This window comes from Limulus polyphemus, unplaced genomic scaffold, assembly GCF_000517525.1.
Source record: "Limulus polyphemus unplaced genomic scaffold, Limulus_polyphemus-2.1.2 Scaffold1166, whole genome shotgun sequence".
Taxonomy (NCBI): Eukaryota; Metazoa; Arthropoda; class Merostomata; order Xiphosura; family Limulidae; genus Limulus; species Limulus polyphemus.
In genome coordinates, this window is record NW_013666776.1 from 46,476 (window position 1) to 61,808 (window position 15,333).

The 15,333-nt window shown below is 32.9% G+C and overlaps 1 protein-coding gene across 2 annotated transcripts in view; it reads right to left on the reverse strand.

Annotated features, from left to right (window-relative positions):
• Nucleotides 1–3,147: 3,147 nt before the first annotated feature.
• The window catches only part of LOC106462436 (rho guanine nucleotide exchange factor 26-like), a 34,247-nt gene continuing 22,061 nt past the window's right edge, over nucleotides 3,148–15,333 (reverse strand). Inside the window, exons 7-9 of one of the 2 annotated variants that reach the window (XM_022389704.1) lie at nucleotides 12,283–12,362; nucleotides 10,980–11,084; nucleotides 3,148–4,140 (exon numbers count right to left, since the gene is read on the reverse strand). In XM_022389704.1, coding sequence (XP_022245412.1) covers nucleotides 3,953–4,140; nucleotides 10,980–11,084; nucleotides 12,283–12,362 — 373 coding nt within the window. In that variant the 3' untranslated portion in view covers nucleotides 3,148–3,952. The remainder of the gene's footprint in view (nucleotides 4,141–10,979; nucleotides 11,085–12,282; nucleotides 12,363–15,333) is intronic. The other variant, XM_022389703.1, reaches the window with a different exon arrangement.

Genomic DNA, 15,333 nt, shown 5'->3' on the forward strand with positions numbered 1-15,333 from the left:
TTGTGCCCAGGTTTGTTACAGTGCCAGCAAAGTCCCTCAAACCTCTCTGAAAGCTGACCTTTTCTGGCCTTGAATCCAGATGACTGTAACAACCTTGCAGTGTATTGCAGAGTTGTATTCAGAAAGAATAAACCAGTTTTATTTAAGAAAGGACTTGTGTCACTAAAGTTTCATCGGAAATATTTTTTACGGAAAATTAACTAACGATCAGAGACATAACAATATATAAACCTTGTATTGCTTAATACTGATCATACCTAAAAAAAAACAATGTTCTGTCGAAACATGTAGTATGTTCCACCACCAATAAAAGTTTTCCTTATGCTTATAAATCGTTGTTTGTCTATCTGTTATTGCCATACAATAAATCAACTTAAGTATGTGAATAATATCACATTCAAATGATAGGTATTGCACCTAGTTTATCATTTATATTATACAGCGGACCACTTGTTTGATGATTATATTAGAGATTTCTTTTTTTTTCACCACAGTGCAGAATCCACAAGTGATGATGAAGAACTAGTGTGATACAACACTCAACTGATTGTTTGTTTGTTTGTGTTTAATTATGCACAAAGCTACACAAGGGCTATCTGTGCTCTGCCCACCACGGGTATCAAAACCTAGTTTCTAGCGATGTAAGTCCACAAACATACCGCTGTGCCATTGGGGGGCCAAAACTCAACTGAAAGATGCTCAGACAAAAAGACATGTGTTTGAAACCAATTATTCAAGTAGCTCAAGAGTAATGCAAGAAGACCCGAAAACAAAGATGCATTGGGTACAGTGGAATTCCTTATTTCTATAAGAGGGTATATTATATTCGAAATGGAAAGATACCAGTGGACATAAACAAATTACTACAGTTGGAACATCAACTGTCTCTATATTCCAAAGCACCTAATCATCTCAAAAGCCTTCCAAAGACTGGGCATGTATGCACTAAAAAAGACACCAGAGTAAGTACGAGAATGCTTGTAATAGGTTGTGTTCCAGGGTGTGTAGAGAATTGGTGCAACTCATGCGAACTATGCTGCGAGTGAAAAAGTCCATGAAAAAAGCAACATAAGCAGTATTGTGTTGGAGCACCACTTGAGATAGTTACTGAGTTACTGTCAATGTGCTTGGTACTCTGCTAGAGTAACAATTGGAATAAATACATCATGATTTTGATGGACTACTTCATTAAATGGCCAGAAGCATATACTTTTCCTAAACAGGAAACAGAATCTCTAGCCATTTAAACTCGTCAACAAATTCGTTTCAAGATTTGGAGTGCCTATGAAACTTCTCTCAGATCAAGGATGAAACTTCGAATCAGCTTTATTTGTGGAAAGATGTCAGATCCTTGGAATAAAAAATATTAGGACAAAAGACTTTTATCCATCTTCTGATGGCATAGTGGATGCCAGGTTTCTATGTATGTAGTGTGTGGGCAGAATTCTTTACAGTAGGTGTCTGTGACTTGTTGGTGATAAGTTTCAACAATAAACAAACAGCACACATTCCACTTCTTTAAAAAATAATATATGCTCAAAAAAAAGTCAATTGTTGCTAGTGGAAGGGCAAACAGAAATATTGAATACAAATCAAAAGAGGTTATAATTTCATTGTATAGGTAACTGGTTAGGCCACATTTGGAATATTGTGTTCAGTATTGGGCTCCTTACCTTAGAAAGGACATTGAATTGTTGGAAAGAGTTAAGAGAAGGGTTACTAGGATGATACCTGGGATGAAAAGTTGTTGAATGAAGATAGGGTAAGATCTCTAAATTTGTTTTCTCTTGAGAAAAAAAGTTAAAGGGGATCTGATTGAGGTGTTTAAGATTGTTAATGGAATTGATAGTGTTGATGTCTAATCTTTTTTCATAGTTAATGATGAGAATGGTAAGACTAAGGAACACAAATATAAATTTTGGCAAAGGAGGAATCATTTTTATTTTTCTTACAAGGTGGTTGGTCTTTGGTTACCTTCAGATAGGGTAGATGCAATTAAATGAAGGGAGTTTAAGGAAAGCTTGATAAATATTTGAATGATAAGAGATGGTTTGTTTTTTGTTTTTAATTTAAATTAGTGGTGAGGATGGCCTAGATGGACCAAAAGGTCCCTTGTTATCCTTTTATGTATTTTTCTTTTTCAATAAAATTCAATAAGATTGCAGTAAAAGTTTTTTAATCAGACTATAAAATGTTACCCTCTACAGATGTAAGACTAACTGGCCTGTGATTTCCAAGAAAACTCTTATCATAACATAAGCAACCCTCCAATCCCCAGGCACCTACTGTCTGCTGACTTGTCTTATGGTTTGAATAGTCAGTACTCAATGGCTACTCATGATTATTCTGTGGTTTTAATAACCTTGATGTTACATTGTTTTGAATAGGTTGTGATTTAAATAGAATCAATATTGAACTTATCTTTTTTGACTACTCCATGGTTTGAATAAATTTGCTATTTAAGTGTCAGGTTTGGTTGTCTTGGGGGTTGACTAGACGTAATACAAATAGGCTTTATCTTGAATTGTTGATTTTGATTACTCATTGCTGTACAATTTGAATATAATTAATATTTATTAAAGTGTTGAATTTCATAATATGATTAACATTACAGATTTTATTATAGAAATATTATCAATGGTAGATTTCCAATAAATTAAACATTTATTATCATGCTTTTTTTAAATATTGTAGTGTCAATACACTTAGAACTTCTTTATTAATTTTTAAATGTTTGATTTTTAACAGCTTGTGGAATTTGAATGTACATAATATTGTACATTAAAATTACTTACTGTTTTGAATTTCTAATTCTTCTGGTTTTTTTAATAATCAGAATTTTAAAATGTTATACAAGACAAAAAATTTTCAATAACAATGTAGATAAAGCAATATGAAAATTCAAACTTCAAAGTCCATATAGTATGAATGAAATTCACTGAAGTAAAGTTCTGCAAAACTTTAAAAAATTTAAGTGTTAAACAATGAATATGGATTCTTGACTTTCAGTAAGTTCTTCTTAGTGGTATCATATATCACTAAGAGATGTTGTTTGCTTTGTTTGCTCACCACAACCTGTAAACATTTTTAATGCTTTTTATTTATAAATGTTGAACTTACAAATAGAAGAAATTTCAAAAAGCATGAAATACATTTAAAAAGTTTCTGTTATGTATATATAGCCTTGGGTAAAGTATTTTGACTTAAAATAAAGAAATGAAAATCTGTACTACAACTTCTTTTCAATCTTAATTTACAAAAAAATATCTTTTATGATTTTTATTAACATGAAAAAGATGGAAATTATTATAAAATAAAGTCAAAATTAAGATGGAGAAAAGTTTCACTGATTATTTGCTGGAGTTTCAACTCAAACACCAACACTAAAATATGAATAATATTTTTCTTGAAGAAAATTTATGTGGCACAACAAACAGTAGCCAATTGATCACATAATGCATTGCTCCCAACCTGATCTGTTGTTCTATCATAGAAGCATTATTAATGATTTTCAAATTATTATTTTTTTCTTAGTGATTTTAATGCTAGTTAACTAGCTTACTGAATTGAACTTAATATTCTTATGCTTGTATTACAAGTTTAATGTGTTCATGTTTCACATAAAATACCTTTTTACTCCATGTCAAGAACTACGACTAGATTTTTGTTGATCAATGGACTAACCTACTCACACACAGAAAAGACAGGAAAATTAACAGATGGATTTTATAAACTTAAGGTATGTTTAATGTCGCATTATAAATACGCTAAGCAGTCACATAAGCAAATCCTTACATGGAACAGTTCCTTTTTTTCTCAAAAAATGCTTTCATTTAAAGTGTGGAAAATCAACTGCTTATTCAGTTTCCAGATTTTATATGTGATTTGTTTGATATGCATCACAGCCTGGAAAAAGTAAGATTACCATCTTTCATGTGACTACCTGTCAATATCATCTATTACTTTTCTTCTTCTGTTGACTCTTTAGTTGCTCTTCTACAAGAGAGTGTGTCAACACCAGTAATCTGTAGCGCTGCCGTAAATTACGTGCTCGAATGTGGGAGCTGATAACTTCTACAACATATTTTGATGGGAACCATCCTCTTGTTCCATCTCGTATTCGTTCTCCCTCATACCATCCTGAAACATACATATTTGTTGAAGTACAAAAATTGGTCTTACATATATGGTAATTCATTCAAGGTATAGTTCATCTCCACAACAGATTAATTATTACCAAAAGTATGTCTTTTCTAAGCTTTAAAATCTTTATTTCTTTTATCCCATAAAGTATGTTCCAGTATTTGAAGTAACATATCTTTTTATCAGACAATGGGCACAGTTAAAGTACTATCTACAACATAGCTTTATGTGTAGGTTGTTCTCAGACCATTATGCAAAACTACCTGATATACAGCAGATATTACAATTAAATAATTTGATTTTCATTGTTTTAATGCATCTCTAGGAAACTATAACTTCATATACTAGACACCAAAAACAACTCATTATAAAATGCTCTTTCAAATAAATGTCCAATTGAAAAGGTAAACACTAAAATTCCACATGTTAAGTGCAAGTTTGTGATAAGTACTTATAATAAGGTTGTAGCAACCAGATCTATAATATCACCTAAGCCTTATTATTAATTAGTAACTTTATTTTTTATGTATAACTAGATACTAATTAATACATAACTTTGTCATATGTTTTGATTGCTAATCCAAAGAAAGATTTCAAGAACATAACAGACATACAAGACTCAGTAATATCTATCAATCTGCAAAAGCCCGTCATATTCTAGAGAAGAAAACCATATAAATTGGAATAATAACATGCCAATCACACAAAAGAAAAAAAAAGCCTTCTACTTTTACCTAACTGATAATACATTCAACCAACCTAATACAGAAGTCAGCAAAACCTGAATGCCCCTCTTGAAAATACTCAAGTAATTAATTATTTCAAGCTTTAACGGGGAAGACCCTAGTTGAGTGGATAACACATCAGACTTCCATCAAGAAAAACCAGAACTGAATCACTTCCACTACCAACATAGAAATAGTCCTTCTCAGGACTTCCCTGAAGATGACAACATATTAGCACTGGAATGCAGGATAAAACTAGTTAGTTACTAATTAATAATTACTGTCAGGTTTTTCAAGGCCAGATTCTTTACAGTAGGTGTCTGTGACTTGTTGGTGATAAATGTCCATAATAAATGGATAACACGCAATCCACTTATTTTAAAATAATTATATTCAAAACAAATCAAATGTATATACAAAAATTCGTTACACTACTGGTTATGCAGTTGTATCCAGAGCTTTAAATAAATGTCTCTTTTTCAAAGTTCACATAGGCAGGTTCAATTACTTCAGAACACCCTTTGACAAGACACATTATTCTCCTCATCTCTGTTATTACAATACAAGGCTGTGATACTCACTTTAAAATCACCACTATAATTGTTGTATCCACAGTTGTATCCAGAGCTTTAAATAATTGTCTCCTTTTTGTCAAAGTCCATACAGATCGGTTGAATTACTTTAGAACACCCTTTGACAAAACAAATTATTCTCCTTATCTCTATTAAACTTTGAAACTCACTTTAAAATATTGCTCATTATGGCTAATCACTCACACACCAGCTAACTTCACATTTTCTTTTGCTATCTAATTTTCTGACTGAACTGCACTTTTTCGTTAATTCACTTCACTTGACTTGCGCTCTCTTGATCGCCTATATTCATATGTTGCCCAATTGAGGCCTCAAACTTTCTCTAAGCTATGCAACAATGTATGGCAACAATGCTAACTTAAGATAACAAGAAAAATACTGAAGATTCGAGTAATGTGACATCAACAATATTAGTAAAGTCTAGACAGCATTGTAATTGAAAACACAATGTACGATTCATACAGAGTTACATAACAAAATTTGTCACAACTATAACTTTTAAAACAATCTATCTTCAACACTCCTGTTCCAAAAACTAAACAATCATTATATATTAAGCCAGAAAATAAACTAAATAATAATACTTACACTAAACAGTTTTATATATCCAACAATAAGCCCTCTTCAAGAATAATATTTACAACATTTTTTTACACTATATACAAAGACTGTTCTTAGTTCATATACTAAGTCTTCTCATATAGTCTACACCAACATTTACAGTTCTTTTGTCAGTCTCTCCTTGTGTAGGGCCTTAGGTAGGGCTTCACCTTGACAGGATCCCTTGTCTTTGTCTTGATCTTGTGTTGCCTGACGTCTGTCTCTCCTAATCTATCTGTACACTAACAAAGTAGATCTTGTTCCACTTTTTTTTTTCTCTTGCCAGTCAGTTCTTCACTTATGTTGACATCTTTGTATATCTCATCTCCATCCAGTGGTCGTAGGCCTAACAAGTCTTTATATTCTAAAACGAAGTCACTGTCTTCAGATTCTGCTTCTATGACAGCCACACCTGCCATGTCCACCCGTAAGGTCTTCTTCCCTCTTGAAGTACCTCTTCAACAGATTGGTCTGGTAGAACTTGGTCATCCCATTCACTTTCACCTTATAGTGCATTTGGTTGACTACTTCTTGTACTGCAAAATGTCCTTTCCACTGCAGGGTGAGTTTGTTGTTGCTGTGGGTAGCAGAACTAAGACCTTATGCCTGACCTTAAAATTTCAATCCTTGTTATAGAAGTGTTTCTGACTGCCTTTGATGGGTTTAGCTTCCCCAATAGAACTGCTTTGATAGGTTCGGTTCAATACTCCTTTTCAGTCCTCTGTTTTGTAAGTCTTTTAATAATTTCCTCTGTCTTGTGCTCGACTTACTCTCGGACACTGTCCCAAAACTTCTGCAGAAAAGGGTCTTTCATCTGCACTTTCTTCTGCTCCTGTAGACCTACATTTGGAATGTCACTCTTTGATACTTACAAGGGCTTGATGTCTTGCTTTGCATTCTTCCCTTGAGCTCTTGTAGTGACTGCAGATGCTTCATCCATTCTCTTTCTGTCTGCTTTCTCCAAATTCCTACTACCTGGTATGTTTCCAATCACCAAGTCATATATTGGTTCCTTAATACACATGGCTTCAAGGTCTTCTACATAATATGGAGTATCCACCTTTATTTTTGCTATGGGAAACTTTCTCACTGTCCCATCAATTAGCACACACAGGCGTACCCTGCCCGTCATCTGGTTATCAGATATTAGACTGGTTCTCACTGCTGCACTACTGCACCCAGTGTCCTGCAGGACTTTCCACTTTTTTGTCCTGACATAGCCTTTACATAGTGGTATGTTACGATTTGTTCGCACCTCTCGATATTTGTAACATGCTTAGAACACTAGTGGCACTGTTTATCCATTTGCTAATTTCAGCCAACCATTAGTTGTGCACTGATCAATCATGGAAATGGCACTTTCTTCTTGTGGTGAATATGACGTGTTTTCTTGATTCTGTTTCTTCTGGCAGCAGCATCCATGGTGACAGTCACTATTTTCTGGTTTCTTACTAGCACTATCTTTGTAAGTAGCTCCAACTATTTTATGTTGAGATTTCTGCCATTTCTTGCTGGTAATGGACTTGCACTCCTTTGGAATGTGCCCTATTTTATAACAAATATAGCATCTCTTCTCCCATTTGTCTGCTAATCTCCTGTCACTTTTGATAGACTCGTGCTCCTGGTCAGCCACCACTTGTCTTCACTGTAACTGGATATTCTTAGACTTGCCAGTTATACTCCCTCCATGGGCTTCCATATACTGTTCTGCCAGCTTGATCATCTCCTCCACATCTTTTGATGCTCTCTCCTTTAGGAACAGTGACATGTCAATTGAGCATGTGATCATGAACTGTTCATGTATCAGTAGATCTGCCAGTCCCTCAAAACTACTGTTACATTTGGCCATGTCAGTCCATCTTGTGAAGCATGGCCACTTTTAACTTGTGAGAAGTGGGCTGAGACAGACTACCCCAGTTGCCTTTGTCCCAGTTCTGACTTTGGAAAAACCTTTCATATCTCTCCAAGAAAACATCCATGTCATCTTTCTGTTCATTAAATTTGGGCAGCTTGGGTCGGCTGGCACTGACCCCATTGTCATTCTTGGGTCCTTTGTCTTTCTGTTGGGTGAGGTTGGCAATCTTTCCTCTCTCTCCTTATCTACTTTCTCAATTTGTGCTCTTATTCTCTCTATTTGCTGTCTGTCTCCTCTATCCTTTTCTTTTCCTTCTTTCTCAATTTGTATTCTTATTCTCTCTCTCTCTATTTCCTTTTCTTCTTTCAGTCTTTCTTCCTCTCTCTCTCTTCTGTTGCTACTCTTCTCTCTCTAGTTCTTGTTGTTGTTTAACAAACTCTTGTAGTTCACTATCTTTTAATGCAAGACATTCACCTCTTTCTATCCATTTATCAAAATCTGTTGGCATGGTTATATTATGTGACTGTAATCTCTACACTATTTTTTGTCACCACTACAGTTGTATGTATATAGGCCTACTTATTCCTGCTGTCATTCAAATCTTCTTTTCACCATCATTTACCACTATATAATCCTGGCTGGCTCACCAAATGTCAGAGTTTTGAATATGTGAGTATGGGCTGAGGATTCTCCCACAGTAGGTGTCTATGACTTGTTGGCATTAAATATCAACAATAAATGGACAGTACACAGCCCACTTCTTTAAAAATAATATAACCAAATAAAATACATTGAAAACAAGTCAAACATATGTACAGAAATTCTTTACCTTATAGGATATCACAGTTGTATCTAAAATTCTAAATAATTTTCTGACTGAACTGCACTTTTTCTCTACTTTACTTCACTTCACTTGACTTGTGCTCACTTGGTCGCCTATATTTATACATTGTCCAACTGAGGCCTCAAATGTTCTCTAAACTACACGAGTGCCACTGTAAGGTAACAATACTCACTTAAGGTAATGAGAAAAAATATTGAAGATTTGAGTAACGTGACCAGAACAATATTAGTAAAGCCTAGACAACAATGTAATTGCAAATACAACGTATGATTTGTACACAGTTACATAACGAAATTTATCACAACTAACACTTTTAAAATAATCCATCTTCAACACTCCTGTTCCAAAAACTATACAATCATTAAATATCATGTGTAACAATAAACTAAATAATCACACTTAAACTAAACAGTCTTGTACATCTAACAATATAGGCTGCTTACCATGACAATGATGAAATAGTTGATTTCTAAACTAAACTTAGTCCATTTGAAGCTGTTTTAAAGTATCTAAAGAAACTTCATTATAAACTCTCTCCAACTTTTTATGTATCAAACTCTTCTCTAATTTAAAAATTGCTTATTAAATTTTTACTACTTCAAATTAATCAATAATAAGAGGTTATAATTTTTAATATATTTATCTGCTTTTTTTCTGAGAAATTATGTTTCTAACTTTTCAAATAAAATTAAGAGCTGATAGGGTTGAGTTGTCATTAAAACAATAACTTTATAAATATGTACACAAGACTTTTTATTTGTTCCATATTTCTATGTCCATATATGAGAATACTGTGTACATATGTATATAATTAAATGGATTTTAACATTAATATAGGTACTGTCTAGTCACATACAACTCATATGTTTGTGATGATACTAAAATATGAAATTTCCTTAATTTCATGCATTATAGCTGTAATAGCAAACGTGTACATATGTACACATGTAATATTTTATATTATTTATCCTTTTCATGGTTTACTTAGTATTTGAGATCTTAGTATGTTTTGTTAAGGAGTCACATTTTGTATTCTGATAGGGTCTATATTTTTGATGAATGGTTTCTTTTATTTTTGTATCTCTTATGTGATGATCAGGGATTTATTTTATCTCAAATTTAATTTGCTGTATTAAAGGGTTTATTTCACATTTGGACTTTCAGCATTTTTATTATTGCTGTAAAACTGCAAAAGAATTATTTTTATGTGATGTTTAAACATTTTTTTATTTTTAATTTTTAATATAATTTTAAAACTTTTTTTTGTAACGACTTTTGTAATGTAATTTTTACAGTTATTTTACATTTTGCACTTTTTGTAATGTAATTTTTAAAGAGTTTTGAATTTTGTACTTTTTGTAATGTAATTTTTAAAGAGTTTTGAATTTTGTACTTTTTGTAATGTGATTTTTAAGGGTTTTGTCTTACTTTGATTATGTTAATGGGTATTCTTTTTTATTATTTTTGTAACTTGAGTCAAGTGGGTGGCAACAAAACCTTGAAAATAATGGAGCTGTTGTTCTTCCTATATAATGATATTTTTTCTCAGTCTGCAAGAAGATTATTAAGAACAACATTGCTCTGATTACTGTATATACTGACTCAATCTAAGGACATACTATAGTAAAGATACAAAATACATTTCTCTTCAAAAGCTTTGGTCGTTTTTTTGTGAGTGCTGGAAAGAAAGAATGTTTCACTGTGTGATACATTGTGTCCAGTTTCTTTCTTTGCTTCGGACTCAATCAAGGTTAAGAGAATTCAGATTTTGTCCCATAATACATTTTTGGCAAACCTCCAATTATTCTGTGGCTCCTACATAATTACTTGAAGGAAAATTAGTGAACCTGAGAATACTATAACATCCTGTGATACTCCAATATTCACAATGAGCAAAAAATAACAGAAAGCACATGGAGACTAGCTAAACATTACATATCTAACATTGTATAATGTTCCAACAATCTTCTTTATGCTTTTTATGGTGCTACCATTTTGTTGACTGAGGAGTTAAAAGCTTTGTTCTTTATGGTGATTACATTTCATTAGTATGTTAACTGACGAGTCAGAATTTTGTTCTTAAGGTCTTTTATGACGATTGCATTTCACTATTTTGTTAACTGAGTCACAATTTTGTTCTTAATGACTTATATAGTAATTAATAACAAATTCATGAGAAATCAACAACAGTCACAAATGTAATAAAATTTTTATATTACCATCAGCCATCTTTCGAAACACATTCACAACATCAGCTTCTTCCAAGGACAGTTCATCTGGTTGTTGAGCCTGGTAGTTCTCAATACACTGGACTTGAGGACAATCTAAAATAAGTTTCAGATATTTAGAGCCTAAAAAAAGATGAATACTTACTCTGAACCTGCTTCTGAATACAATCTCAAAAACAGGTCTTGACTGGAATCTAGGCTCTTAAATTCACTTTGAACAAAAGTAACTGAACTTTTTAGTCTAAAACTAGTACAACAGGAAAGTTATATCCAAATAAAATAATTAAAAGTTATTAGTTTTATTGGATCTTAAGTAACAAATACAAAATTATGAGATGTAAAATCAGGACACTGGTAATTGAAGTTATTAGGAAACGCAGGAAAAATTATATCCAAAGAAGAGACACTGGAGTTATTATAGTTTTCTTAGGATTTAAATGAACATAGGAATATGAGAAGTAAAACCAGAAACAAAAGTAACTGAAGTAGTGAATGTGTTTCTTTAAAAGAGTAATGGGTTAGCTTACTTGCTGTCAATCAGCTTTGTCATTTGCAGTGACAAAGGCACAAGTGGAGGTGTTAATTTGGTGACAAGTCATAAGCATATAAAATGTTTTATGCCTAGTCATTTAGTAAAACATTTTTGTTTAGTTCAGTTACTTTTCAAGTGATTTCATTTAAGATAATTAGAAAATAATGCCTTCTGCCAACAGCTGTTTTACATAAAACCTTGCCAAATAAAATAAACGTATTTACGTATCAAACAAAACAGTAATTATGTAACCAAAATAAAAGAAGAAATAAAACTTCTCTAGTCTTTTCTATTTGCATAATTTACTTATTATGCATTAAATAATAATGCTTATTACATTTCTCCAGAATTAAAAATTGCAAATGTTTTATTTCATCCTGAACATTATGTATTTCAATAACGGGTCTACAAAATTTTGTTCACCAACTTTGCCTACTGTTGACTCAAGAGCTGAGTAAAGTTTTCCAAACAACGAGACAATAGCTACTGTTTAAGCTAAAGCAGACTGTTGGCTTTATTAAACTCTAAGGTCGTTTTGGATTGGCATATGTTTATGTAGATTATATGTTCATGAAATAATGAATCCAATGATTATTTAGAACTAGGCTAATTTTACCAAATTAGCAAGTTTTCAATTAAATGTTTACACCAATTTATATGAATTAAAATATACAAATATGCACATTAACTAACTGTAAAAAGAACATTCAGAGTTCTAATTAATGAGGTTTTTCACATACACTGCTTTACAACAAAGCTTACCCCACTCTTCATAAATTTTTTCGTTCAGGTTTTCCGAAGTTGAAGGAGTAACAGCTTCCATCCAGCGAGTTCTTTCACTACTATTCTCATGAAAAGAGAGAATATAACATGATATATTTACAACAACAGCAGCTTCATAGTAATGCAGGTGCAAATTGACAGTTATGTTAATTTTACTTATTATTTGTTCCACAGCCAGCTTGTATATAAAATAGCAATGTGTACATATTTGACAAAATTATAGTGCCGTTTTTGTGTCCAAGTAGTGGGTTTTATACTTATTCATATCTAACTTCCTGAGAGTAAATTATGGTTAACTTAAAAAAAAACAGCTGTGTTTGAAATGAAAATGTAACAAAAACATGTAAATTAATGGCAGAAACTTGTGGTAATTTTTCTACTAGAAAATCAAATATAATGTTTTGAGCTATTGTTTTCAATTAATAAATATTTTATTGCCTGGATTAGTAACAGTATAAAAATTAGTTAAATAATATTAATGCTAAAAATCTAGTACATATGTATATAAAATATAAAAGTTAACAACTTTGAAGGGTCTAAAAGCATCAGAACTGTGATGTTTCTTTTGTATTAGCAGATAAAAATAAAATAGAATCATGTTAAATATGTATATATACCACAAGACCACTCAAAGAATGAATTACAAATTTAGAAAGAAAATACCTAAGTTTAAACCTACACCAAAATTTCAATCTTAAAAATCCTATGGAAAAATGACAGTTAAAAGGAACCAAGTAATTGCTTGTAGGAGAACTACATTAAATACTGTAAAATAAACCACGTAATTACTTGTTCCTGAAGTCAATTAACTACTATAACATAAACCAAGCAGCTACAGGGGTTGGAAACACCTCACCTTTTCAACACTTCAGGTTTGATGTCTTTAAGAGAAGAAAATATAGACATCTGGTAAATTAACTGTGCCTTAGATTATTATATTTCATTGAATGGTCTTTGTATGAACTGTGTATTGTTATTGTTCTTTCCCGGAAAGGTTCTGAAAATATCAAAGTATATCCTGATAAAATAAAAAATAGAGATTTTTTGGGGTTAATTGAAACAAAAGACTCAATTAGCACAGACAAGACAAAGCTGTTCTCACCAACATTTGAACAACATCTCAGAACTCACATTAGTTTTTAATAAGCTATGTAAGACTAACCCATCTGTGGAAATTAGTAAAAGTAAACTCTACCAACCAAAAGTATTCTATTTAGGACTTGCAATTGTTCCTGAGAGGAAGAAACATTAATGATGAAAAGGTTAAATCTTTAATAGATTTTCCTACTCTAAACATTGTAAGGAATTAAGTACCATTTTAAGTATGTGTACTTGGTATAATCAGTTCATTCCTAGCTTTACTACATTTGGTGAGTCCTTATACTAGTTAAGGAGTAAGTGTGTTAAGTGGAACTGGACTCCACATTGTCAAGATGCATTCCAAAAGGTAAAGAAGATGTTGATAACGGCCCCAGTTTTGCATTTCCTATGAAGGGTGAACACTTCTTATGCATACAGATATCTAAAATGTTGGATTAGGAACAGTTCTACACTAGAAAGATGTAATAGCATATGATAGTAGAACACTGAAACAGAAGAAACAAATCCCATAAATACAGAGTTAGAATGTTTAGCTCTGCTAGCATTCAGAAAAACTCAATAGGTATTTTAATGCCAAAGAATTCACAGTTGTCACTGACCATGCTGTATTAAAATAGTTATAGACTTTTCCAAGATTAAGTGGTCAGCAATGTATTGTTTTTTTGTTTTTTAAAGTTAACATTTTCATAAATTGAAAATGTATTTCCAATAATACTTACCCCCTTTCACACTGCAGCTACTACTTGACTGCCAGGGTTTTTTCCTTTTCCCATCTAAGCATTGGTATGATTTTGTTTTGCTTGCTCTAGTTTTTTATATCCCACTTAATTGCCCTTGACAATATTTGTCTCGTGACACTCTCCACCTATGTCAATGCGCCCTCTATCCTGGTACTGTATATAAAAACCTCATTCGGATAATGTTATCACTTTTTTGAGATTGACTCAATCCACAGTCTCTAACACTGGCTCTTAGTGGGGAGGAAGGGTGGGAGAGTGTGATCAGAGGTAAGTATTATTAGAAATACATTTTTGATTTAAGAAACGTTAACTTCCAAAAACATGCTTATATCCTCTCACACTACAGCTAGAATCCCACATTGATAAGGTGGAAGGGCTGATGAAGGCATTATCCATACAGAAAACATCGGCATAGACCATGAGTGTGTCAATAGAAGGTTGGCACCCTAGTGGAGGAACTGCGCTACATCCAAAACAGGTATGCTCTTACCCGGAACTTAATTCATGTACTGTGGGTGGAATTTTCCATGATTTATCATCACTATTGGCCAGGCTCCAACTAGACAGCTGAGGTTCCAATGCTTAGGGTTGGATTTATAGGGCCATGATCCCTATATCCTATGTTGGTGGCTAGAGCAATTGGAGTGCAGTATATATACATACTTATTATTGATGCATTCTGAGCCACCAGAATCATGATAAGAAGGTAAGCAGCACTGAAGTGGACAAACCTTCTCTTCAACCTGAAGAAGTCCAAAAGTTAACACCTCGAAATGATGGGATCTTATATGCCTTACTCTATCTGAGGAAACAGAATTCATCTAGTCTGGAATTATGAACATTCATTACAGGGAGGACATGGAACAAACTGTACTCCACCAAGGACTCAGGACGGGACCAATCTGCATTCAGAATTACAAGGAGACAATGTACCCTCTTCCATGAACAATGTACTGAACCAACATTGATCAAAAAGAAGAGTCACGCTCAACCCAACTGGATAGCCAAGCATCAAATCTGAACTGGTATTACAAGTAGGCTCCTACATAGGTGCCTCTCCTACTAATATCTGAGAAAAACATCCAAGGACACAAATAAGAGGGCACCCAACTTTGTCCTCTTCTCCAAGAGTGGAGGAAATTCATTTTAACACCTTGGAGAAAAAGTCTCTGTTCACCACTCCAGTGAC